The sequence below is a fragment of the Equus przewalskii genome, chromosome 21 (genome assembly GCF_037783145.1).
Source record: "Equus przewalskii isolate Varuska chromosome 21, EquPr2, whole genome shotgun sequence".
In the NCBI taxonomy this organism is placed as follows: domain Eukaryota; kingdom Metazoa; phylum Chordata; class Mammalia; order Perissodactyla; family Equidae; genus Equus; species Equus przewalskii.
In genome coordinates this window covers 142739-169217 of record NC_091851.1, presented here as the reverse complement: position 1 = coordinate 169217, position 26479 = coordinate 142739, and the positions used below count along the sequence as shown (strand labels likewise).

The following is a 26479-nucleotide window of genomic DNA, read 5'->3' as shown; positions in this document are numbered from 1 at the left end:
CATCATCACACTTAACATGTGAAGACACAGCTAGTTTTACTCAGGACTTCTCTCAGAAATGAAAGGACAGGGTCCCTGGTAGATGCCGCATAGGAGGGGCAGGAGCCCTGTTGGCAAAAAGTCCCAGGGCTGCAGAGAGGCAGCCGCTCTGAGCATTCACACCCGCAGGCGTGATGCTCGCCCCGCGAGCCGGGTGTACTCCCCCACCCATCCCAGCACCCTACTGCGGGCCAGCAACACTGTGAAACCCCAAGGGGTTATTTTAAAGAGTAGACACAAGGCCTCTGCTCTCAGGAATGGCATCTGTGAACTGTTAGCCTTTACAATGAAGTCAACGTACCTGTCAGGAAGTTGATGGTGATCCAGGCTGAAACACCTACAAGAGAGGGTCACAAAGAGCATGTGAATCACTTGAGATGCTGTTAACAACACACAAGACTCAAACGACTACTTTCAGATTTCAAGAGCACCAAGGGAACACGACCTCACTAGTCTCAGCCTTCAGACCAGCTACGGAAAGGAGCCTTATTCAGAACGTCATCCAGCAGCTTCTGCAGACTGTTCTAGAAAATACCATACTAAACAACTAAAATACTCTGCCAAGTGTCATATCTCTCCCTCCTATTCCTTATCATCAACTTCTGTTTGGAAGTGGTAGGAAGAGAACTGAATGTTCCCTCCTTCTTCCCCGATACAAACCCTTCAGGTTGTATTTAAAATCAGGGGCTGGTGAGGAACCTGATTAAGTGTCTCTCTCTTAGAATTAACAATGCAACAGCAACATTCTAAACATGGTAGCAACTGGGGATTCTCTCTAAATGTTCTTAAAACTGAAAAAACGTTTTCAGAAACTCCACCTGCGCCACGTTTGAAGCCAGTCAAGAGGAGAACTGTCTCTAATACGGGCACTAAGAAGACCCTCGGAGACAGTGAAATTGTGAATTAGAATGGGCCCGTCACTTCAGGTCTTGCTCACCCCAGTGTCTGACCAGGAGAAAGCTCCCGCTCAGAACGCTGACAGAGCCCTGCACACAGCGGCCTCACCAGGCCAGCCTCATCGCACAGAGAGCTTCTGGCAACTCTACCTTCGTCTGTTCCGTTCATGATGGACACACAGTCATCCCCCACAAGGAAAGGCGACGCCTTAAACACCTCTTTCACCTAAATGTAAAGAGACACACGTCTTATCCTTTAGAATCCCACACTTGGTGCCCAATCACGCTGTGTCAGCAGCAGTAACAAACACCAGAGGCTGCCAGCTGGTGCTGCAAAGCGACGAAGCTCAGGTTTTGTTTTAAGCTTCCCTAATCCTCTGCAAGCGGTTTCCATGTGAATCTACTCCCGGGCTAGCTGAGGTGGGTGCTGCCCTAAGAGCCCTATCTTAAGTGACTCTGGACTTGATGAACCTGCTGGGCCCCAAAATGCTGCCCAGCTTTAAGGACGGAGATGAAGGGGAGGAAGCCCCAGGAGGTGGAGCTCAGACCTGGGACCTCAGTAGGCCTGGTGGGCACTGCTCCCTGGAGATGGCAGTGGAAGGAGAGACGGCAGTAAGCAGCTGCTTTGGGTGGACTTCCTTCTCCATGTTTTACCAAGTATGATACAGAGAAATTTCAGTGCCTCCGATACCCTGCTCACATGTGCCCATAATCCGACCTGAGTCAAGGTAGTTTTTATAAGGGACCTTACAGATGTGCAGCAACCCATCATTTAGCAGCTAAATAGTTGAGACGCAGTGTAGAGGATGAGGAGGACTGTTTTGCTTAAAACAGTTTCCCTAACGTGCCTGATGAGAAGAACCCTCCAAGCACCTGCTGAAGACAGGTTCCTGGGCCCCCGGGGGTGATACAGGGCCCGGGACACCTGGCAATGTGGGAGCTGGACCTGGGCAGCAGAACACTAAAGGGCCTTCTCAATAGTTACATCTGAGCATCACACCAAGAGAGGACTAGCGGTTCCCAAGAGCACAAGCTGGCCTGAGCCGGAATGCCAGGGATCCAGCTCCCACAGCCTTGGACACACAGTGAGCCCTGGTGGAAGAGCGCCCTTCCAAGGCACAATGTATTTTTAAAATACACTTTTTATTGTAAAACACAGCTTCACTCTATAAGCACGAATAGCTTTAAATGAAGAAAACATCATTCAGTCACAATCCCTCCCCTAAAGGTGATGCTGTTAACACTTCGATGCGTCTCCCTCTTCAGGAAGCTTCTATGTAGCCTGATTGCTCCAAAACCGGCTGAATATTTAGTGTTTTCATAAGGCACCCTCCAAGGGGGAAATGGGTAAAATCACCTTTTCCAATAACTTCTGAGCCTTTTCTCCTGGTAACAGGCGTAAACCAGCTGTGGCCTTGAGGACCAAGGGCGTGGCCTTCCAGAAGTCAAAAGGAATGTCTTGTTTAGCAACATCCAGCAATTCCTGAATCCCCGGAGTGCTCTGTGTGGTACAAGTAAAGCAGGGTCTGTCAGAGCTCAGCATACAGGAGCAAGGATGCTCCCCTGACCCTTTTGGTTTCATTAATTTATAAATGTATTTTTTTTCTAATTTTCCAAATCAGCAGAAAACAGTGACTTAAGTGGTGCTGGTGGGGGTGTGGGGCCCAGGGACCAGGTAAACATGGAGACTTGCCCTCAGCAGCAGAGCATGGTGGGGTGAGGACACACGAGAGGGGCTCCTGGTGTGCTACCACGCTTGCAACCAAAACCCCAGCTGGCCCCGTCACCCACCTCACTGGGTGACTTCAGACGAGTCGCGACTCCCCTGGAGATCATGAATGAATTCTGGGTTCCCTCATAGTGCTAAAACCCCAGGAATAACTACATCGAGGAATCACTGAGGTCCAAAAGTCGGATAAGGGCCTGTGTTAGTGGGGGGTGGGGGGGAACCTTGGTAGAGGACCTCTGAGCCTCTTAGTAGGTACAATGCCACAGGGGCAGTCTGTAATGCCTGTCCACAGGGAAAACACATTCCTCTCACTCAGAAATCCCACTCTAAGAATTCATTCGAGAGACACCCTTGCACGAGGGGGTCACCAACTGCATATAAAGCGACAAACCTCAGCTTTTCTTATACTGTTAAGATCAAAAGATTGGACATTATCTAAATGTCCTTCAGGAGGGAACTGGGTCTGTAAATTCAATGTGCATGCATACACTACAATACCATTCAGCCAGAAAAATCAAGCAAGTTCTTCATACCCTGACAGTAAATGATCTGCAAAAGCAAAGCGGAGAACAAATTAATGCCATCCTACTGTGTCTGTAAAATAAAGAGGGGAGAGGAACACAGATCCACTTGCTCATGGACACCGAAACCTGCTCTTGAAGGACACGTATGAAACCGGGGGAGACTAGAGGTGGAGGGCAGTTTTTGCTGTCTGCCCTGGGAAGCAGGGAAATTTGTCCCACTTGAATTTGTGCTGCCTACTCAAACAAATTAAGATTTAAAAAGCTCGATGAGTTTGCTGTAAAGACATCTAATTTAATTAGGTCTAATTTTATGGTCACTCTAGAATCACTAATTTTGATTTTTTTCAATTTGTTTACTAAGCTACAGGAAAGCCAGGCTAGGACTTCACTGTCTGAGATCAGGACACACCTGTGGGCAAGAATCCCGTATTAGCTTTTGATTCAAGACATGCCTGAACTAAAAGGAACTTACAGCTGTATTTGTGACAGTTTCATGAGTGCCTTAGTGGAAATACAGGTGTCCGTATTCATGCAGTGATAAGCTTTAAGGGCTTTAGAAGCAGAAATGCTACAAACTTACCAAAACAATTATTTGACAGTTTAATTAAATTTCTTTTACACTTATTTGGTTTTTTGGATTTTGCATAATACACTTTTAACTTTAATATTTTGTTTTAGTCAATTTTTGTCATCTTCAGTCAGAGGAACTAAAACAAAAAAAAGTATTAAACTTTCAAATAATGCTTTTTGTAAGTTTGCAGCATTTGTGCTTTTGAAACACACCAAGACTGATGGGTGGCACACGTGCTGCTTGGCAGAGGGTGGTCAGGGTGTGTGGGGGGCATGGGGGAGGGGCGGGGGGCAGTGGTCCTCCTGTGGCTTCTCCCTCTACCAGCTTCCTCATCGGGCCACCCTGCACAGTACGACAGGCCGCAGGTCAGCACCATCAGAGTCCACTCCATCCGAGAGAAGGGAGCTGCTTTAACGAGCTGCACAGTTAGAAGGCAAATCTGATGCACTAACAGACATGAGAAAGTCGTCACCTTTTCAACGTCATCAGCATAAGCAGAAAGACCAGGCTTCAGTGCTTTGAAGGTTTCATGGGTCAAGGTGGGAGTTCCTAAGGGAAAAAACATGTTTCAAAAAGGGTAAAAAGGGTACAGTTATGAATATATACACGAATATACGAATCTATACAACTAGGACTGGCCGCACTTTTCAAAGGCAGACATCTGAAAACAGACCAATCCCAGAGGGACAGGACCCCTTCACTGCTTCTCATCTAAATCCTGCCTCTTTAGCGCAGCTAAACGAGATGAATATTATACTTAACGATTGGCCAGAACTTTACTTTTTAAAAAACATCAACTTTATAGAGGTGTAATTTACGTACAAAAAACTATCCCTTTAAAGTATTAAATTTTCACATAGTTAATTCTTGCTGATTCAACCAACAGAGGATCAGGGCAGATGATTCCAAACTGCAAACAGGAAAGTCATTTCCTTGATTCTAGGATGGATGCATATCAGTTTTAAATAATACTTTTCTGTTTCTTTTTTAAAAATTTAATTTTTAAATAATTAGGAGCCTGGGCTCATGTACATACAGCAAGGGAGAGAGTTCAGAGGCACATGGTGCCAAGGGATGCTGGTCTGAACTCAGACACGAAGACTCGTGAAGAGAAATCGGGATAAAACTTTTTGCAAGGACTTCTCTCCAAAGATAAAACACTGGAATATGGCTATTAAAGCATCACATGTGGACATGTGTTGTCTTAAACTTAGCTTCAAAACCATTTTGGAGGTAGGTAGGTCCAGCATAAAAATATTTAACTATTTAATAAGTTTAAAAATAAAGCAGATGAAAATAAAACATGCCATGACAGCTTCGGAGAGAGCTACTAAAAGTGTCTGGTGCCACCAGCTCAGTTAAATGCCCAGAATGGTGTCAAGTCAAAAGGTATCAAGGGTCAGCAAAGAACCAGAGAAGAGGGAACACCAGCCATAGCAGTGGGCCTGCTGAGCAGCTGGCAGAAACCACTTGCTGGTTGGAGGCTGGAGAGGCGATCCTCAGAGTCGATGGGCACAAAAGAGAGGCTGGGGAAGAGGTCAAAGGGAGTAGGAACAGGGTGAGAGCTGAGCAGGGATGGGGGTGTCCCCACAGGAGAAGCCAGCAGGTGAAGATGCCCAAACTCTCACCCTGGGAAGCAAAGCTGACGGGTTCTGGCTCTAGCTCCCTGCTCACTGTTGAGGCCACTCTCGTCTGTCACTCCCCTCGCTGCCTGGCCCCACTGTGCAGCTCCGCGTCAGCCTGGGCTCCGGGTTGTTGGTAATTTATCGGCCTTTCCTGGACTCCTGGCTCCCACTGGCTTGAATGTGGGGTTACTTCCTGCCTTAAACTAACCCAACTTGACTTCTGGCCTAAGTTATGGTCCCAGCCACCTGACCTGAAAGAGAACGCTGGGAGGGGACAGGCCACCAAACACCCTCTGGGATCTTAGCTGCCCTTAGGTGGTCACCAGCAACTAGTGCGAGTAAGGACAACCTGGGACCCCTGGGAAATTTGGATTCCTGGGCCCCAACCCACACCCTGAGCCAGTATCTCTGAGAAACTGCATATTTGACAAGCTCCCAGGTAAGTCCAGCCCACACCCTGAGAAACCATTGTCTTCAGGGGGAGGAGGTCCCAAGAGCTCTGCTGTGAGATGGAAAGAGATGGCACGGCCAGGGCTTTCGGCCCTGGGATACCTCTGGGCTGCCTGGTGAACTGGAAGACGTGCACTCGGGTGCCAGTGCTTCCTGCGTCAAACATGATGCCGTAGAAGACCTCGTGACCACGTGCAGCCGTTCCCAGGGCAGTGCGGGCCTGCTGGCCCCTCCGGGCCCCTGTGGCCACCTCGGTGATGCTGAAGAAGGCCTGAGTGGCGGAGGCCCAGTGCCACTTGATGTAGGCAACATAGATGAACAGGCTCACAAGCAGTCCCAGGGGGTACGCCACCTTCGTCATCTTCAGGTTGCCATTACTTGGTATTTTTCTCATTTCTTTGTGTGCTGAGAACTGTGCCACAGCTGCTGGTGGAAACGGAGGAGAGGCAGGAAAACACAGTAGGCTTCGAGGTTCCCGGGCAAGTGAGAAATCCCTGCTCTGAGGGACAAAAGGCTCAATTAGAAACCAGTCTGCATTCTTTCCTCTGGAATCAGAAGCTTCATCTGATCCTCAAAATGACTCTGGAAGGTGTGACCCCATTTTACAGAGGAGGAACCGAGGTTTATCAAGACCAGGTAACCTGTCCAAGGTTGCCCGTCCTGCAGCTGCCAACTGGGCACAGCCCCCAGCCTGAGCTGGCTCCCCTCTAAGGGCTGTTCCAGACAAACTGCTCTGGACTCGCTGCTATTGTAAAAGCCACGTGTAAGTATGTCCCCACCCCTTTCAAGCTATCAGAAACATGTATCCAACCCATTCTTTCAATTCTCACTTTTCTTCCCATATAGGTAATTTACTTTTCAAAAGGTTTAAAATCCTCCCCCTTGGGAACTACAGAAGGACCCAGACAAATCTGAGAAATGCGGCTCACTTTCCGGGAAGTTCCACAGCAGGTACCTCTTTTCATTCATACAGCACATTCCTGTCAAGGAGGAAATTATGCCCGCGTGCTCTCAACGTCTATAAAAATGCTACCCAGGTAGCAAACTAAATTAATTCAGCACCATTATTTTTGGTTCAATTGTTCAAGCTTTATTAGCAGCTTCTAGTGCAAGGCACCGTGTGGGAAGTTGAGGCTTCAGAGGAGCAGAACCAAAATGCCTGGTTTTCAGGGCCACCCCCACCCTCAGGAAAGGTCCACCCTTCCCTCTCTCAGTCACAGCAAGTGGAGTGGACACCCCTGGGGGAAGGAGACAGGGAGTGCTGCGCTGAAAGCAGGACGTGGGTGCCGGCTCCACCCGCAGCAGTGTGTGACCCTGGGCAAGCCACCCTTCACAGGAGGCTGTTCTTCCTCAGCCGGAAGGCAGGGCCGCTCACAGGAAAGCTGCCTCACGCTGCTGTCTGCTGTGCGATGTGTTGAGAATGGACACATACTGAATGCTGGCTTTACAGACGGGCAGCAAGAGGTAATGTCTCCTGACCAGGAATGGTGATGGACAGGTGTGCTGGAGGAGAGCAACTGCACTGTCTGGGAAAGCGAAAAGTGGGGGCCAGGGCTAGAAATGCAGGGGGCAAGGCTGTGGTGGCCTCCGTGTCAACCATGAGGCTGTCTGGATGGACGGGAAATGGGACCAAAGTGGCCCTGGGTGGGGGAGCACAGAGTTGAGGTCATCTGTGGTCCCTCCTTTCTGGTCTTGCCCTGCAGCCATACCTGGATGCCTTTAGGCCCCCAGAGCTCATGTCAGACCAGCACTGTTTAAACCCATGGCTTCCTCTGTGCCTCTGCCTAGGGGAGAGGACTCCCCAGTGCCCCGCCACTCAAGCTTGGGCAGGGGGCAGGAGAAATCACCCCTCTCTGAGCATCCAGCACATGCAGGGCTGTGGGAAAGGCTCTTTTTTTTTCTTTTGAGGAAGATCAGCCCTGAGCTAACTGCTGCCAATCCTCCTCTTCTTTTTTGCTGAGGAAGGCTGTCCCTGAGCTAACATCCATGCCCATCTTCCTCTACTTTATACGTGGGACGCCTGCCATGGCTTTTTGCCAAGCAGTGCCATGTCTGCACCCAGGATCTGAACCGGTGAACCCCGGGCTGCGGAGAAGAGGAACGTGCGAACTTAACCACTGCGCCACCGGGCTGGCCCTGGAAAGGCTCTCTTGACAGGAGCCAAGGAGCAAGTTCCCCTCCCCAGGCGCTGCTCCTACCTGACTTTGGGCCTTTCTTGGGTCTTACTGCACTTGGGAGCTTCCCACTGCTCTCAGAATCACCTTGTACCCCTGCCAGGGCCCGGGCCCTATCAGCCTCTGAAGCTTCATCTCACACCTCTCTTGCCCTTGCTCACAGCGCTCCAAGAACCCAGCGCCTCCCTCAGTCCCTAGAACACAGCTCTTCCCTGCCTCAGGCCCTTTGCGCACAGTTACCATTCCCTAGAATGCTCATCCACCAACCTGGCGTCCTTGTCCTTGTCCCTAAGCCTCAGCTGAAATGTTATTGTCCCCACCTTCTCCACTACCCACAACTTAAACAGCCCCACCACTGTCACGCTGTCTCTGAGCTCCTTGCCTCCTTCTGACGTAGCACCACCATAATCTATAATGATGACGGTGTTTGTGGGATTAGTTCCTGAAAATCAGTGTCCCTGTAGGGCATGAGCCCCGAGGGCAGGGACTTCGCCTGTCTTGTGCCACTGCAGCCCAGCTGGAACACAGGCTCTTATCCCGAAGGGCGGAGGGCACTCCTCCACCCCATCCGCCTTCCATACCGTCACCACACACACAAAATGGCCCTATTTAAAATCCTTTAACGGGGAGAGGACATCAGCAAGACGGTGGAATAGGGAACTCTAGGCCCTTGTTTTCCCATGGAAATATTGAAAAAAAAAAAAGGAACTGGCTAGAATATTTCATGGGAGTTCCGAAAAACAAAGGTTTACAGCCACCAAGCAAATGCCCATTCAAGTAAAAGTCACATCCAGGATAGTAGGACGTTTTGTGGGTTCACTCACCCCTGCCCAACTCCCTCCTGTGAGAAACAGTCTGAAAGCAGCAGCAGCCCAGCTCCTAGTCCCTTCCCTCAGACAGGAGGGAGCAGAGCAGACCTCTGGCAACATCCTGACCAGCCCCGGGGCTGCCTGAGGCACAGGTCCCCGTCTTGCCTGACTCAGAGCTCAGAGCTCAGAGCTCAGGTGGGGATGAAGCTGTGGAAAGCAAGAGTGAAAACCAGGGGGACTGCAGACCCACACACACCTGGGGCGAGAGGCTGGGGGCGGGGGAGATACAACAGAACATCTAAGGACCAAGGAGGAGTTTGGGTGAGACTCCTTGGGAAATTAACACATTTAAAAGCAGATGTGTAAATGGGAAGATTGAAAACAGCACATACACATGCCCAGGAAAGACACATGCTCAGAAAAACCGTGAGCAAACCTTAAGCCTTCACCCTGGGCTGACCCCAAGGCTCAGACACATCCTGCTAATTAGTGTAGGTCTTACATGGCACAGAGCCAGCATGCAAAGACTGGGAGAGGTGGCTCTTTAAAAAAAAAAATCATAAGGCATACAAAGAAATAGGAAAACATGGTCTATTCGATGGAAGAAAAAGTGGTAGAAACCGTCTGTGAAGAAATAAAGGCAAAGGATGTATCAGATAAAGACTTTTAAACAACTGCCTGAAATATGCTGAAAGAGCTAAAGGAAAACACAAAGAACTAAAAGAAATCAGGAATGCGATATACAAAACGAGCATATCAACAAAGAGACAGAAATTGTAAAAAGGAACCACGCAGAAATTGTGGAGATGAAAAATACAATAACTGAATTGAAAAATTCACTAGAGGGGTTCAATCGCAGGTTTCCTTTTTATTGAGCTCACCATATTTTTATATATATATATAACATTAGATAAGTTCCATGTGCACAACATTGTAATTCGACTTCTGTATATACTATAGTGCACTCACCGCCAAAAACAAGTTTCTATCTGTCACCTTAAAATTGACCACCTTTATGCATTTCCATTCTGCCTTCTCCTCACCCCCCTTCCCCTCTGGTAACCACCAATCTCTTCTCTATATCTATGTGTTTATTGTTGTTTTGTTTTGTTTGTATGTTTTTTATTTTTTGTTAATCTTCCAAATATGACTGAAATCATAGGTGGTTGCCTTTCTTTTCCTGACTTATTTCACTTAGCATAATACTCTCAAAGTCTATCCATGTTGTTGAGAATGGGACAATTTTGTCTTTTTATGACTGAGTAGTATTCCATTCTATATACATATACCAGATCATCTTTATCCATTCATCAGTCGATGGGCACTCAGGTTGCTTCCATGTCTTGGCTATTGTGGATAATGCTGCAGTGAACAGAGGGGTGCGTAAGTCTCTTTGAATTGTTGATTTTATGTTCTTTGGATAAACACCCAGTATTGGGATGGCTGGGTCATATGGTATTTCTATTTTTAATTTTTTGAGAAATCTCCATACTGTTTTCCATAGTGGCTGCACCAGTTTGCATTCCTGCCAGCAGCGTATGAAGGTCCCCTTTTCTCCACACCCTCTCCACCACTGTTATTTTTAGTCTGAGCGATTATAGCCATTCTAACAGGTGTAAGGTGATATCTTAGTGTAGTTTTGATTTGCATTTCCCTGGTGATTAGTGATGTTGAGCATCTTTTCATGTGCCTATTGGCCATCTGTATATCTTCTTTGGAGAAGTGTCTGTTCACATCCTCTGTCCATTTTTTGATTGGGTTGTTTGGTTTTTTGTTGTTGACTTGTGTGAGTTATTTACGTATTATAGAGATTAACCCCTTGTTGGATATATGATTTGCAAATATTTTCTCCCAATTGGAGGGTTGTCTTTTCGCTTTGTTCTTGGTTTCCTTTGCCTTGCAGAAGCTCTTCAGTCTGATGAAGTCCCACTAGTTTATTTTTTGTTTCCCTTGTCCGAGTAGATACGGTATTTGAACAGGTCCTTCTAACTGATGTCAAAGAGTGTACTGCCTATATTTCCTTCTAGAAGTTTTATGGTTTCAGGTCTTACCTTCAAGTCTTTGATCCATTTAGAATTTATTTTTGTGTATGAAGAAAGATTATTGATATGGAGACTTAATGTTGTCATTTTATTTCTTGTTTTCCATTTGTTCTGCATTTCCCTTGTTTCTCTTCCATGTATTTTGGACTTCCAATTCAGTTTTGTAGTTCTCTATGATGGTTTTCTCAGTTTTCTCTTTATTTATCATTTGTGTCTCTGTCCTGATTGTTTGTTACCATGAGGTTTATATAAAAAGTCTCATAGATGATATAGTCCATTTTCTGATAGCCTCTTATTTCCTTAATCTAAGCCAATTCCATACCTTTCCTCTTCCCCTTCTAAGTTGTTGTTGTCACAATTTATTCCATCTTGTATTGTGAGTTTGTGGTTAATTGATGAGATTATAGTTATTTTTTATGTTTTTCTTCCCTTTATCTTTAATGTTATAATTGTTTGCTAACCTGTTCTGATAGAAAGCTACAATTTTCTGATTTTGTCTATTTAGCTCCTTGGTCAAGGCTTTGTAAATACTTCCTCCTTTTTTTTCCCGGTATGGGGGCTTTCTTGATCATTTCTTGTACAGGGGTCTTGTGGCAATGAACTCCCTCAGCTTTTTTTTAATCCAGGAAAATTTTTATTTCTCCATCATATCTGAAGGATAATTTTTCTGGATAGAGTATTCTTGGCTGAAAGTTTTTGTCTTTCAGAATCTTGAATATATCATTCCATTTTCTCCTGGCCTGTAAGGTTTCTGCTGAGAAATCCACTGAAAGCCTGATAGGGGTTCCCTTGTAAGTTCCTGCCTTACTGACCTTAATATATTTTGTCATTGACTTTTGCCAGTCTTACTACTATATGCCTTGGAGAAGGTCTTTTTACACTCATACAACTAGGAGTTTATTAGCTTCTTTTACTTGTAATTCCAGCCCCTTCCCCAGGTTTGGGACGTTCTCAGCTATTATTTCTTTGAACAAGCTTTCTGCTTCATTCTCCCTCTCTTTTCCCTCTTGAAGACCTATAATCCTTATGTTGCATTTCCTAATTGAGTCCAATATTTCTTGGAGACTTTCTTCATTTCTTTTTAGTCTTAGTTGCCTCTCCTCTTCCATCAGAAGCATTTCTATATTTCTGTCCTCCAACCTGCTAATTCTGTCCTCCATATCATCAGTTCTGTTAGTCAAGGACTCCAGATTTTTATCTCATTCATTGTGTTTTTCATCTCCAATGTTTCTGATTGGTTTTTCTTTACAGTTTCAATCTCTTTTGTGCAGAATTTTCTCTGTTCATTAATTTTATTCCCGATTTCATTGAACTGTCCATCTGAATTTTCTTGTAACTCATTGAGTTTTTTTTATGGTAACTATTTTGAATTCTCTGTCATTTAGATTGTAGATTTCTGTGCCTTCAGGATTATTTCTGGGTTCTTGTCCTTTTCCTTCTGGTCTAGAGTATTAATACATTTCTTCATACTATTTGATGGGGTGGATTTGTGCCTTTGCATAGTGATGGTATCTGGTTGCAGATTCCACCTGCTGCTCAGGAGCTCTGTATTCTGAGCCTGCTGTGATCACTGGTATCTGTGCGTTTACTTTGGAATCTATACCGACAGGGCCCATCTGCGACTACCCGCTCACAGCTGCTGCTTTTCTAAGTTATGTGTGGTTGCTCTGGCTGACCAGCCAAGCTGGAGTGCTGGGTGGATGGAGGAGGCTTTCCTTTGCATGTGTGATCCCAGGGCCCTTCTGGCTCTGCCCTCACTATCTGCCCTCCTGGGGTGCTGGCTTGATGAAGACACCCCTGCAACAGCTCAGACTTCTCTTGTGTAGCTTCCCCACAGGCTGTGAGGGAACTTGGAGAGCGAGGTGTTCCTGTGGAGAACTGCCTCTTCCCCCTCTTTTGTCAGAGCCATGCAGTCCTGCACCCTAGATAGCTGCCGGGGAGGGAGGGAGCTCTCCTCACGTCCTTCCACTTCCTCCTGGGGGTCCAGCACCTCCAACTGCAGACATACGGCTGCATGGGTCTCTCAGATGTCTTTTGTGTTCTGTGACTGTCTTCCGTGGTTTATGAATGTCCTTGTCATTGTGTCTGAGGGAAGAGCTCATTCTGCCATGATGCTGATGTCACTCCCCACCAGCCATTTTTTAGTCGGGTTTCAACAGCAGATTTGACCAGGCAGAGGAACCAATGAACTTGAACACAGGACAATGAAATTATCGAGTCAGAGGAGCAAAAGAAAAAAGACTGAAGAAAAGTGAACAGAGCCTAAGGGACTTATGGGACACCATAAGTGTAACTTTACCATACAGTAAAGGTAAACACGTGGAGAAATATAAAAAACAGTATTATTGTCCATTTTGTTCACAACTCCTGTTTTTATTTTCTACAGTATTTAAAAGACAAATGTATAAAAAAATAATTACAAGCCTATATTGATGGGTGCACAAAAATGTAATCTGCGACATCAAAACATGATGTGGGAAAAGTGGAGAGGTAAAGGAGTAAAGTGATTATGTCAGCTTCAAGTTAAGTTGGCATCAAATTTTTAAAGTTATTATAACTTTAGCATGTTATATGTCTTCCCTGTGGTAACCACAAAGAAAACATCTATAGAATACAGTCATGAGTCACTTAACAATGGGGACATGTTCTGAGAAACACATCGCAATCCTGTCACTGTGAGAACATCATAGAACATACTTATACAAACCTAGATGGTACAACCTACTACACACCTAGGTTATACGGTGCTAATCTTATGGGACCACTGTCATATATGTGGTCCATCATTGCCTGAAACATTGTTATGTGGCACATGACTGTACGCACAAAAGGAATGAAGGGAATCAAAACTCTCCCTAGAAAAAAATCACTTAAAGAAAAAGGCATGCAATTATGGAGGAAATGAGGGATTAAAAAAGCTATATGACATAATGAAAAGAACAAAATGGCAGAAGTAAGTTCTTCCTCATCAGTAATCACTTTAAATGTGAATGGATTAAACATCCCAGTCAAGAGACATAGAGTAGGTAAATGGATAAATAAACAAAAACTGTCACAGTAGACAAAGAAAGACATATAGTAATAAAAGGGCCAATTCACAAAAATATAATAATTCTAAGATATACACCAGAGCTCCTAAATATATGCAGCAAAAACTGACAGAATTGAAAGGAGAAACAGAGAGCTGTAAGATAATAGTAGGAGACTTCAATACCCCACTTTCAGTAAAGGTTATAAAAATCAGATAGAAGATCAATAAGGAAATAGAGGATTTGAACAAAACTATAGAAAAAGTATAGACATATACAGAACACTCTACCCAACAAGGGCAGAATACACATTTTTCTCAAATGTGCATGGACCATCCTCCTGGACAGATGATCTGTTAGGCTACAAAACACAGCTTAACAAATTGAAAAATGATGCAAGTCAAACAAAGTATCTTTTCCAATCACAATGGGATGAAACTAGAAATCAATAACAGAAGAAAACTGGAAATTCCCAAACGTGTGAAAATTAAACAACATACTCTTAAACAACAACCGGGCCAAAGAAGAAATCAAAAGGAAAATCAGAAAATACCTTGTGACAACTGAAAATGAAAACACAACATACCAAAACTTACGGGATGCAGCAAAAGCAGTGCCAGGAGGGAAATTTATAGCTGTAAATGCTAACGTTAAGTGAGAGAAAAGACCTCAAACCAAAAACCTAATTTTACACCTTAAGGAACCAGAAAAAGAATAAACTAAACATAAAGCTAGAGTGAAGGAAACAATAAAAATTAGAGCAGGATAAATAAAATAGGGAAGGGAACAATAGAGAAAATCCACAAACCCAAGAGTTGGTTCTTTGTAAAGATCAACATAACTGACAAACCTTTAGCTAGCTTCACTAAGGCACAAAGAAGGAAAACTCAAATAATTAAATCAGAAATGAAAGAGGGAACATTTCTACTGATTTTATACAATAAAAATGATTACGAGAGTGTTCTGAACAAATGTATGCCAATAAATTGGATAACCTGGATGAAATGGACAAATTCCTAGAAACACACAACCTACCAAAATGAACCATGAAGAAAGAGAAAATCTGAACAGCTGAGGAGACTGAATCAGCAATCAAAACCCTCCCAACAAGGAAAAGCTAGTGACCAGATGGCTTCACTACTGATTTTACCAAACATTTAAAGAGGAATTAACAACAACCCTTTTCATAATCTTCCCAGAAACTGAAGAGGAGGTACCACTTCTTAACTCATTCTACGAGGACAGCATTACCCTAATACCAAAGCAAGACCAAGACACTACAAGAAAAGAAAATAAAGACCAATATTCCTTATGAATATTGACGCAAAAATCCTCAACAAATAGCATCAAACTGAATCCAACAGCATATATAACGATTATAGACCATGACCAAGTGGGATTTATTCCTGGAATGCAAGGATGGTTCAACATATGAAAACCTATCATGGTAATATACCACATTAAGAGAATAAAGTGGGGGGGAAATCCACATTGTTTCAATTAATGCAGAAAAGATTTAATAAAATGTAACATCTTTTCATAATAAAAACAACCAAGAAACTAGGAATAGAAGGAAACTACTTCAACATAATAAAGGCCATATATGAAAAACCCACAGCTAACATCATACTCGATGGTGAAAGACTGAAAACTTCCACTGAAGACTAGGAACAAGAAAGGATGTCTGTTTTCACCACTTCTATTCAACACTGTGTTGGAAATTCTAGCCAGACCAATTAAGAAAGAAAAAAAATAATAAAAGGCATCCAAATTGGGAAGGAAAAAGTAAAATCATCTCTATTTGTAGATGACATGAACTTATATGTAGAAAACCCTAAAGGCGCCATGGAGGATCACTGTTAGAACCAATAAACAAATTCAGCAAGGTTACAGGACACAAAATCAACATACAAAAGTCAGTTGTTTCTATACACTACAATGAACAATCTGAAAAGGAAATTAAGAAAACAATTCCACTTATAATAGCATTGAATAATTTCATTTACAATACCATCAAACAATGCTATTTACAATAGCATCAAAAAGAACAAAATACCTAGTAATAAAGTTAACCAAGGCCATGAAAGTGTACCCTGAACACTACAAAATGGTGTTGAAAGAAATTAAATAAGAGTGAAATAAATAGAAAGAGATCCCATGTTCATGGATTGGAAGACTTAACATTGTTAAGATGTCACTACTACCCAAAGTGATCCACAGACTCAATGCAATCCTTATCAAAATCCCAATGACTTATTTTTTCCCCCAGAAATAGAAAACACCATCCTAAAATTCACATGGAATCTCAAGAGACCCCAAGTCACTAAAACAATCTTGAAAAAGAACAAAGTTGGAGGCCTCATACTTTTTGATTTCAAAACATGTTACATATTATATTATTAAAAAAATATTACAAAGTAATTAAGATATTGTAGTAGTGGTATAAAGACAGACACATAGACCAATGGAACAGAATAGAGCGCTCAGAAACAAACCCTCATGTATACAGTCACATGATCTTCAACAAGGGTACCAAGACCAATCATTGGGGAAAAGACAGTCTCTTTATTAAATGGTATTGGGAAAATTGGATATCCACATACAAAAGAATGAAGTTGGATCCTTACCTTACACCATACACAGAAATTACTCAAAATGGATTAAAACTTAAGCATAAACACTAAAACTACCAAACTCCTAGAAAAAAAATAGGAGAAAAGCTTCATGATATTGATTTTGGCAATGATTTCTTGGATAAGACACCAAAAGCACAGGCAACAAAAGCAAAAATAGACAAATGGGACTTCATCAAAATTAAAAACCTATGTGTGTCAAAGAACACTAACAACAGAAAAAAAGGCAACCCACAGAATGGGAGAAAATATTTTCAAATCACATATATGATAAGGGAACAATATCTGAAATATAGAGAGAACTCCTAAAACTCAACAACAAAAAAACAAACAACCTGATTCAAAAATGGGCAAAGGACCTGAATAGATATCTCTCCAAAGAAGATATACAAATAGCCAAAAGCCACATGAAAAGATGCTCAACATCCTTAATCATTAGAGACATACAAAACCACAATAACATATCATCTCACACTCATCAGGATAGCCACTATAGGAAAAAAAAACCCAGAAAATAACAAGTGTTGGAAAGGATCTGGAAAAATTGGAACCCTTGTGTCATTGTAAAATGGCGCAACCACTACGGAAAACAGTATGGAATGTTCCTCAATAAACTAAACATACAATCACTATGTGATCCAGCAATCTTACTTCTGGGGACATATCCAAAAGAACTGAAACCAGAGTCCACAGCCATGTTCACCGCAGCATTATTCACAATACAGTCATGTGCTGCATAACAATGTTTCAGTCAATGACAGACTGTGTATATGACAGTGTTCCCATAAGATTAGTAGCATATAGCATAGGTGTTGTAGTAGGCTATCCCATCTAGGTTTGTGTAAGTACACTCTACAGTGTTCCCAGAAAGGTGAAATCACCTAAGGACATTTCTCAGAATGTAACCCCATCATTAAGCGACACATGACTGTAGCCAAGAGGTGGAAACAGCCCAAATGTCCACTCATAGATGAATGGATAAAGAAAATGTGGTGTATATATATATAAATATATATATAGAACGATTATTCAGCCTTAAAAAGGAAGGAAACTCTGACATACGCTACAATATGGATGAACCTTGAAGACACTGTGCTAAGTAAAATAAGCCAGTCAAAAAAGGACAAATAGTCCACTTATATGAGGTACCTAGAGTAGTCAAATTCACAAAGATAGAAAGTAGATGAGTGGTTCCAGGGGCTGGGGAAGGCGGAGATGAATTACTGTTTAATGCGCACAGAGATTCAGTCTGGGAAGATGAAAAAGTTCTGGGGATGGGTAGTGGGGATGGGCACAACAATGTGAAGGTACCTAATGCCACTGGACTGTACCCTGAAAAATGGTTGAAATGGTAAATTTTATCTTATATACATTTTATCACAATAAAAAAAAAAACCTTTAATGGCTCTGAGGCCAGGTAAGTAACATAAATGAGTTCTGTGGGCACAGGACTAAAGGCAGTGGTTGAGGGAGAATGAAGAAGGCAGGGCCTGCCTGTTGCATCAAATTCAAACTGTTTTAAAGTTACTAGTCATGCCTTACTCTTGCAACAAAGGTGAGAGATCATGCCTCATTGAGAGTCTTCCTGCCTTAAATATCCTTTTTTTAAAACATCCCATTCCTTTGGTCCTTTCTCCACATCTCTGCAAAACTTACCCAGGATGCTTACTGCTGCTCTGAACCCTGGCAGCTGGTGGCTCCTCCTTTAGGCTCCTTGGTGCTCTACACATTTCCACTCCCTGAGTAAGTTGTATCTGGAGTGATTCATTTGTGCCTCTCTTTCCTCTGGTTAGATAGTGCCTTTCTGGAAGCAAGGACCAGGCCACTCATCGTGGATCTCCCACCCCTGACACGAGGCCAGAGCTCAGCAGCGGCTCAGCTAACGCCTGCTGGTGAAGGAGGCTAGCTGATGGCTCAGCACTCCACCAGGAGCCAGGGAAAGATGGAGGCATCGATGGGTGATGGCCACCAACAAAAGCATGCCATTTGGGAAGGGGTTGTTTGGGCAGGAGATAGCAGTGACCAGGTTTTCTGCATGTCCAGTTTGAAATGACAGCAGGACATAGTCAGAAGTAGAACCGATCCTTGTGAGAGACGACAGGCTTGGGTTGGGGCCTAGGGAATGATCTGCATTAAGGGGATATTAGCTGAGGTTGTGAGTGAAGAAATCAACCACCGAGAGAAGACCTAGGAACAAGCAGAGGCTGGGACCAAACCTGAAGAATGCCCATCCGCAGCAGCCAGCACTCATGCTACAACTGGCCCTCTCAATGCCTCCTTTCATTAGGTTATTGCAACCCAAAGTTTCCCACTGTTAAGAGATCATTAAACAAAAAAGTTGTTATGAAGTTCTAAAACAGCTATTTCTAAGGATGAACAGTGAGGACACAAAAGCGATACTAACCTCTTACAGCTCTGAAAGTACTTTATAGACCCTTTTACATAATCAAACTTTATCATGTCCTATGCTAGTCTAACAACCGAGACTTGATCGACATGATCAGATTACCAGGTGGTATATCAAAGTTTGAGACAAAGGTTGCTGTTTATTAAATTTGTCTACCCATTAAAAAAAATACCCATTTACATATGCTGTATCCTTTTAACAGAGGCCCACAAGGCTGGGGCATTTATACCACATGACATATGACAACTTATATGATAGCACCAAGGCCCCAGGAATGTTTACAAAGGGACTTGCCTGGCACAGACACGTCACCACCTCCTCCCGAGAGGAGGATTCTGGGTGTGGAGCAGAGGTGTCAGAGGCAGGCTCCAGCCTCAGCCCCTGGCTAGCTTTCTTGGAGCTGGGGATGGCAGGCTGGCTCTCGGAAATACAAGCTCTATCTGATTGGATTGGTGGCTGCCTAATCTGTTGGCCAGTTTCTTCAAGGTTTTCAGTTCAAGTACACAAAAGGGCCATTCGTGCAAATGACTGCCACACACACTGAAAACCTACCCCAAATTAAAGCATTTTATCAAACCACTACTTATTCTCCTGGTAGGTTTAAACAGACTTTTCTCCCCTTCTCTACAAAAACCTATACATACATGAATCCACCCTGTCAAGACTGCCTGTCACAGGCCATGGCGGGAGGGCAGGCACTTCCAGACCTCTTTACACCACTGTCCACCTCGCTGGTTCTTCACATGAGGTTCCATGAGGGAGATGGGCATACACCATATTAGCCAACTGAGGCTTCCGAGGGCAGGAGTCGAGGGAGAAAAACCAGGTCCTGGATTTGTACCATTATTCTTGCTAGACTTTTCATGAACCTTGTTAATGCATCGGTAACGCCAACAGGAAAACCTTTAGACAAACCCTAATCCCCCCCATCCATCACGGCTCTTGCATAGTGGGTCAGAGAGCCCTTGTAATCACAATCACCATCCACCCCAAGGAACCTCCTTTCTGGAAGTTTCAGATTCCCTCACTGGGGGCTGTGGGCTAGGACCTCCATGGCATCCTGAAGGATGTAGGATGTGTGGCCTGATACACCTAATCCTGGAATATAGGTGCCTGGAGGAACACCTGGAACTGCCTAAGCACTGATTCCTTTGGGTGGACCCGGCATGTGGGGCTGTGCTCACCATAATCTACGGAGCAATTCAGGCTTTCCCCCAACGCTTAAAACCATTCTATGGCTCCCAGCCGCACTTAAAATAAAAGCCACTATTCCTTGCATGGTCCCCTGCCCATCACTCTGTCCTCTGCCACACTCCTGGCTGTTCAACGCTTTCCACTGAAAGGAGTCCAGCCTGGGGTCCAGCTCTATCCACCTCAGGGCCTCTCCCTCCTGAAGCCTGGAGCGCTCCTGGCTGACAGGTCAGCTCAGGCAGAACCACCCTGACCACCTCAGGAGCTCATTTCCCGGTCACCACTCGAATGCCAGAGTTAATTCCTCACATCCTCAGTACTGTCTGATTGGCAAGATCTTTCCATTTCACTGGGCTTCCCAACTGGGCTGTGAGGCCCTGCCGCTATTAGATCTCCGGCACCTGCACAGAGCTGGGAAGCGAATCAGCAAATGCTGGCTGAATGAATGAATACGGCAGGGCTATAGGCCCTCTGAGCACAGAGACCCCTACAGTCCGCTCCACTCAGTTGCCAGAACCCTAATCGGGCCCCTCCCGGGTCAGCGGAGTCGAGCTCAGTGAGAACTAATAACGCCGGGACAAGAAGGCGGCAGGAGAGAAGACCGGGCTGAGAGTGACCCTGAGGCCGCCTCCAGACGCTGCCGCTCGAGACCGGGGAGCTACCAGAGTGTGGGTCTACACCCGGGGAACCCGACCCTTTTCCACTCCGACCCAGGGCGCAGCGCACCGGCGCGCCGGAGGCCCACGTGTAGTCACTCATCCCGGGCTCGGCCGAGCCCGCCGGCCCCGCACGCACCCAGCCCGCCGCTTATCCTGCCAGGCCCCCTCTGCCCTACCCGCGGGGGGAGGTGTCGGTCGCCGAGGAGCCGGCGGTAGACGGAGGCCGCTCCCTGCTCCGGCCGGCTTAACCTCGGCCTCCACCCAGGGCGCCAGGCAGCTGATCCCGAGGCCGGGCCCCGCCCACGCGCACGTCGCGTCACCCCCCGGGCGGGTAGGAGCGCCGCGAGCCCAGTGCGCAGGCGCGGCGTGGAGGCGGGGCGCCGCGGGCCCGGTGCGCAGGCGCGGCAGCCTTCGCGCGTTTGGCGCGGGGTCCTGTTCCACGCCCGGCAGGGCTTAGGTCTGGCCGGAAGTGGTCTCGGCGCGTCTGGACTCCGGTGTGCCCGGGCGGCCCTCGCCGGCCAGAGTCAGACCCCGGCCCGGCGTAGGGGTCTTCCTCGTCGGGCCTGGCCCCGGGACTCAGCGCGCAGCCTCACAGTCTGGGCCTCGACCGGCCTGCGGAATGGCCGACTTTTCCTTGGGTGCCTCCACATCCAAAGTTCCTTTTTTTAAAGGTGATACATGATAGAAAGCGCAACCACAACAGAATAGGCATGCGGTCAAATCTCTCCTATTCTTGACCCACATTTAAAAAATCTCCTCCTGGAAGCCGCCAAGGTTGCCGTCTCCTGACTTGGGTCAGTCGTCCGTGCAGGCCCCCGCTTCCTTAGGGGTCGTGGTGGCAGGGGCTGCGCGCATGTCGCTCAAGCAGCCAGAGCCGGAGCCCCCGCCCCGCTCCCCTTGCTGTGGGGCTGCCGGCCGCCGAGGCGGGCGCGCCCCTTCCAGGCTCGGAACTGCCCCTCCCGCGGGAGGCCCCGGAGCTGTTCAGAGGTCCCCGCATCGCACAGTGGTCGTAAGTTTGTTGTCAAGACGGGGACACTTTTGAGAGTGAGTGCGTGCTAAACAGATGGGACGCAGGGACAACGGGTAGGGCCAGGCCTGCGCGGCCGGAGCGAGCCGTCAGGGAGAGCCCCTGGGGGACGCCGCGCCTCAGCCGGCTCCGGCCGCTGAGAGCCGCCTGTTCCTGCAGTGAGCGCGGCGCTCCCCTGTTCCGGATGTTTGGTCTGGAGCGATGCTACACCGAGCGCACGTGTCCGTGTGTCTGCAGGAATCACGCTTGGAACAGGAATTGCTACGGTAGAGGATATGTTCCCCACTCTCCTTTGTTCTTTAAATTTTGGATACATGTGGCTAAATTGCTCCTTAGACACTACTAATTGACACCCCACAGCAATGTGTAGGAGTGTGGGTCTCCCCACGTTTTCACCGGTGGAGTCTTTCCAACCCTTTGGATCTTTACCAATCCAGTTGTTGCAAAATTCTCTCTCAAGTACAGTTACAATTTACGTTTTACATTTATTCTAATATTTTGAAATCTTTGTTCATGGAACTGTGATGGCCCTGCCTCTGCGTACTTCATTCAGAACGTCCGTTTCAACATATTTCACTCTTAGAGCTTCGAGAATTTGTCGGTTCTACTGGTGTGGGCTTTTGCATGTGCTGTTCTCTGCTTGGAAAGCTCTTTCCTTAGTAAACTACCATAGTCTGAATGTGCCCCCACTTCCCTCAGTTCATTTCTTTAAATCCTAATGCTCAAGGTGTCAGGAGATGGGGCCCTGGGAGATGAATAGGATTAGTGCCTTATAAAAGAGGCCCCAGAGAGAACCCTCGCTCCTTCCGCGTGTGAGGCTACGGTGAGAAGCCAGCGCTCTGAGGAAGCCAGCCCTTGCCAGACGTGGAGTCTGCAGACGTCTTGATCTTGAACTTCCCAGCCTCCACAACTGTGAGAAATAAGTGTTTGTTTTTTATAAGCCACCTAGTTTATGGTATTTTTGTTATAGCAGCCCAAACAGACTGAGACATAGATTCTTTCTCATCCTTTAAGACTCAGCTCAAAGGTTACCACTTCAAACAATTTTATCTACAGTGGTCTAGATATTTTTTCACCCTTTCTGTTGTTCACTTCGCTTATGGCACTTATCACACCCATCATTATCTATTGATTTGTATGTTGGTATATTCTTTATTCCACTACTGAAAGGCAAGCTCCGTGAAAGCAGGGAAGCAGTTTGTTCTGAAGATTGTTAGCCGTCCAGCACCTAGCGCTCTGTCTGGCACGTGGTAGGTGCCCGTAGCAGACACTGTTGTGCCGGTATCCCCTCATCCCACGTCAGACTTCAGCTCTCCCGTGGTGGTGGAAAGTTCCCACAAGTGGAGTGCTGCCACCTTGAGCAGCTCTTTGCTGTCCCCTTTTGGGCTCACCTTAGAGCTTTCTCTGGAAGCCGGGGAGCAGGCCTAGCTGGGAAGTTCAGGGCAGTTAACCCTTAATGAACTAAGGAGGAATACCTCAGCCTTCCATGCTTCACAGGAGCAGGACTGAGCTTCAGTTGCCCACAGTGGTAACCGGCTCTGTCATACCAGCCCCTTGGGTTGGCTTTCTCTGCTTCCTCAGCCCCGTCTCCCAAATAAACTACTTGCATCTAAGCCCCTGTCTCAAGACTGCCTTTGGGGAAGCCCGAACTAAGACAATATTCAATAAATATTTGGTGAAGAAGTGGGTGGATTAATTACAGCGCTTCTGCAGTTTTCACTAGTCAGCCAGAGGCAGCAGCTCAGGCCTGCAGGTGGAGGATGATGGAAGCCGATGGGCACCTACCCTGGAATACAGGAGGTGGAACAGGTGTCTGAGATATGGGCTGTAGCAGGACAGATACACAAGTGCTCTGACAGCAGGCAGGAGTGCTTGGCCTTGCTTTTGGGGGATGAGAAGGTTTTAGAAGAGGCAGATGAGTTACTTAGTTGCCTCAGTTTACCCAATTGTGACTAAGGACAGAGTGGAGGAAGCCCACTATTTTGTGCAGGTGTCTGCTCAGATTTGCCTGTCTACGCGACACCAGTCTAGGAGGACAGCTGCAGATCTGTATGTTACATGAAGCAGTATAACATGGACTCCACAGTGCCCTGGCAGCAGATGGTGCCTGCGCCCTCCCTGACCACATCTGTGCCACTGCAAGCACCCGTGATTCTCCCCATGGTGGATTTCTTTTGGCCCGAGCATGCCCCAAACTGGATGTGCCAGGGACGTAATGCTCCTGGGAGCAGCCCTCAGCCAGTGACAGATGTGAAGACCCTACATCCCTTGCCCCTCTCTCCCTTGGCCCTCAAATGGGACAACTCTTGGCATGTTCTGCAGTGGAATAGAGCCCCAGTTGCCCAGAGCGGTAACCCATATTGGCTTTCTTCCTTTCCCTGTCTCACTTCCCCACTCTACTGGTGTTTCCTGGAGTCATCTCCCAAATAAACTACTTGCACTGAAATCCTTTCTCAGGGTTTCTTTTGGGGGAAAATTTGACCTAAGACATCCCTTGTTCATAGGTCATTTTGATAATACTACTAAATAAAATAACTTAGTCACCTCCCTCATCTCATTTCTTCCTCTGATTCTCTGAAGTCTTTCACCACAAATAATTGTCTCCTAGTTCAAATTCTTCCTCGTTAGCTCCCCAGAAAAGCCAGACTCTCTGCGCTCATGGCTAGTCTTCCATTTTCCACAATCTAGTTTACACATGAAAGATGTGAGGAAAGTCTTACCCTTGCCTGAGGGAGGTTGGCTTTCATTATTCCTGCCTGCTTTGTTGGCAGTTCCAAGATCTCTTTTGGCTTCCTGATGGATGGTCAGCAGAGGCCACCTGCACCATAGTGTCAATCGAGTTGTGGTAAGTGCAGCTATAACAAGGGTAAGTAATGTTCTGTGTGATTGGTTAACATTCAGAGTAGACACAGGCTGGTGTGGATGACTGTCCTGCTTAATGCCGTGAGTAGCTGTTTATTTGCTGTCCTCCCCTCCATGGAGGCCCTTAACATTTTACCATTAAATATGAAGGTGCCCTTTATCAGATTCAGAAAATTTTCCTCTCTTTATAGTTTGAGTTTTAAAAAATCATTAATGGATGTTTAATTTTATTTTGTGCATTTTATTTATCTATTGAGACTATCATATGGGTTTTCTCCATTAATTGTAAATGTGGTAAATTAAATTCTAATGTTGAATAATTTCTGATTCCCAACAGAAAGCACTTTTTTAATATGTGTCTGGATTTGATTTGCTGCCATTGTGTTTAGGCTGTTTGTTTCCGTGTTCATGAGAGAGATTAGCTTCTAATTTTCTTCCTTATACTGTACCTGTTTGGATATACTATCAAGGTTATATCAGCCTTACAAAAAGAGTTGGAGATTCTGTTTTTAAATCTTCCAAAAGTGTTTGTGTGAGGTTTGAATTTTCCGTTATATCTTTCTGTATTTGTAAGTTTCTCTCTCTCTTTTTTTAAAGATTTTATTTTTCCCTTTTCTCCCAAAAGCTCCCCGGTACATAGTTGTGTATTTTTAGTTGTAGGTCCCTCCAGTTGTGGTATGCAGGATGCCGCCTCAGCATGGCCCGAACAGTGGTGCCATGTCTGCGCCCAGGATTCGCACCAGTGAAACCCTGGGCTGCTGAAGCGGAGGGCATGAACTCAACCACTCGGCCATGGAGCCGGCTCCTCTCTTTTTGTCAAAAAAAATTGGGGGGCTGGCCCCTCTCTTTTATAAAAAAAAATTTTGGCGGCCAGCCCCATGGCCGAGTGGTTAAGTTTGTGCGCTCCGATTCAGCGGCCCAGGGTTTCACCGGTTTGGATCCTCGGCACAGACATGGCGCCACTCCTCAGGCCATGTTGAGGTGGCATCCCACATGCCACAACTGGAAGGACTCACAGCTAAAAATACACAGCTGTGTACTGAGGGACTTTGGGGAGAAAAACCAGGAAAAGAAAAAAGAAGATTGGCAACAGTTGTTAGCTCAGGTGCCAATCTTTAAAAAAAAAAGAAAAATTTTATCTCTTTTTTCCTCATATGCTTTTTTTTTTTGCTGAGGAAGATTGGCCCCGAACTAACATCTGTTGCCAATCTTCCTTTTTATTTTCTCCCCAAAGCCTCAGTGCATAGTTGTGTATCTTAGGTGTTAGTCATTCTAGTTCTTCTGTGTGGGATGCCACCACAGCATGGCCGCATGAGCAGTGTGTAGGTCCGTGCCCAGGATCCTAACCAGTGGACACTGGGCCACTGAAGTGGAGTACACGAACTTAATCATTCAGCCACGGGGCTGGCCCCTTAAATTTCTGTTATCTTTATTTTTTCTTTCTTTCTACTTTGAGTGTATTCTGTTTTTTCTTTTTCTAACTATCTTGTTAATTTTCAGACTCTTTTCTAATAAATGCATTTAAAGCTTTAAATTTCCTTCTAAGTACCACTTTATCTCTATCCCACAAGTTTTGCTATATTGCCATTTTATAATTTTCAGTTTTAAACACTTTCCAAATTTGATTATTGTAATGTTTCTCCATCCCATGAGTTATTTAGAAATATGTTTTTAAAGTTTTGAATTAATTTTTTAAATTAACCTTTTACTTAGCAAATTCTCACTTGATTGCCTTGTGGTCTAGGAATGTAATCTCTGTAATATCCATTCTTTGAAATTTGTTGAGACTAGCTTTGTAGCCCTGTTTGTGGC

The 26479-nt window shown here is 45.5% G+C and overlaps 1 protein-coding gene across 5 annotated transcripts in view; it reads right to left on the bottom strand.

Moving 5' to 3' along the window:
* The window catches only part of ENTPD6 (ectonucleoside triphosphate diphosphohydrolase 6), a 33237-nt gene extending 11615 nt beyond the window's left edge, over positions 1 to 21622 (bottom strand). Inside the window, exons 1-6 of one of the 5 annotated variants that reach the window (XM_070588375.1) lie at positions 20955 to 21622; positions 5937 to 6333; positions 4232 to 4308; positions 2293 to 2436; positions 1086 to 1161; positions 341 to 376 (exon numbers count right to left, since the gene is read on the bottom strand). In XM_070588375.1, coding sequence (XP_070444476.1) covers positions 341 to 376; positions 1086 to 1161; positions 2293 to 2436; positions 4232 to 4308; positions 5937 to 6228 — 625 coding nt within the window. In that variant the 5' untranslated portion in view covers positions 6229 to 6333; positions 20955 to 21622. Of the gene's footprint in view, positions 1 to 340; positions 377 to 1085; positions 1162 to 2292; positions 4184 to 4231; positions 4309 to 5387; positions 6334 to 20954 lie in introns of those variants that run through there. The other 4 variants (XM_070588374.1, XM_070588378.1, XM_070588377.1 and 1 more) reach the window with 4 other exon arrangements.
* Positions 21623 to 26479: the final 4857 nt, after the last annotated feature.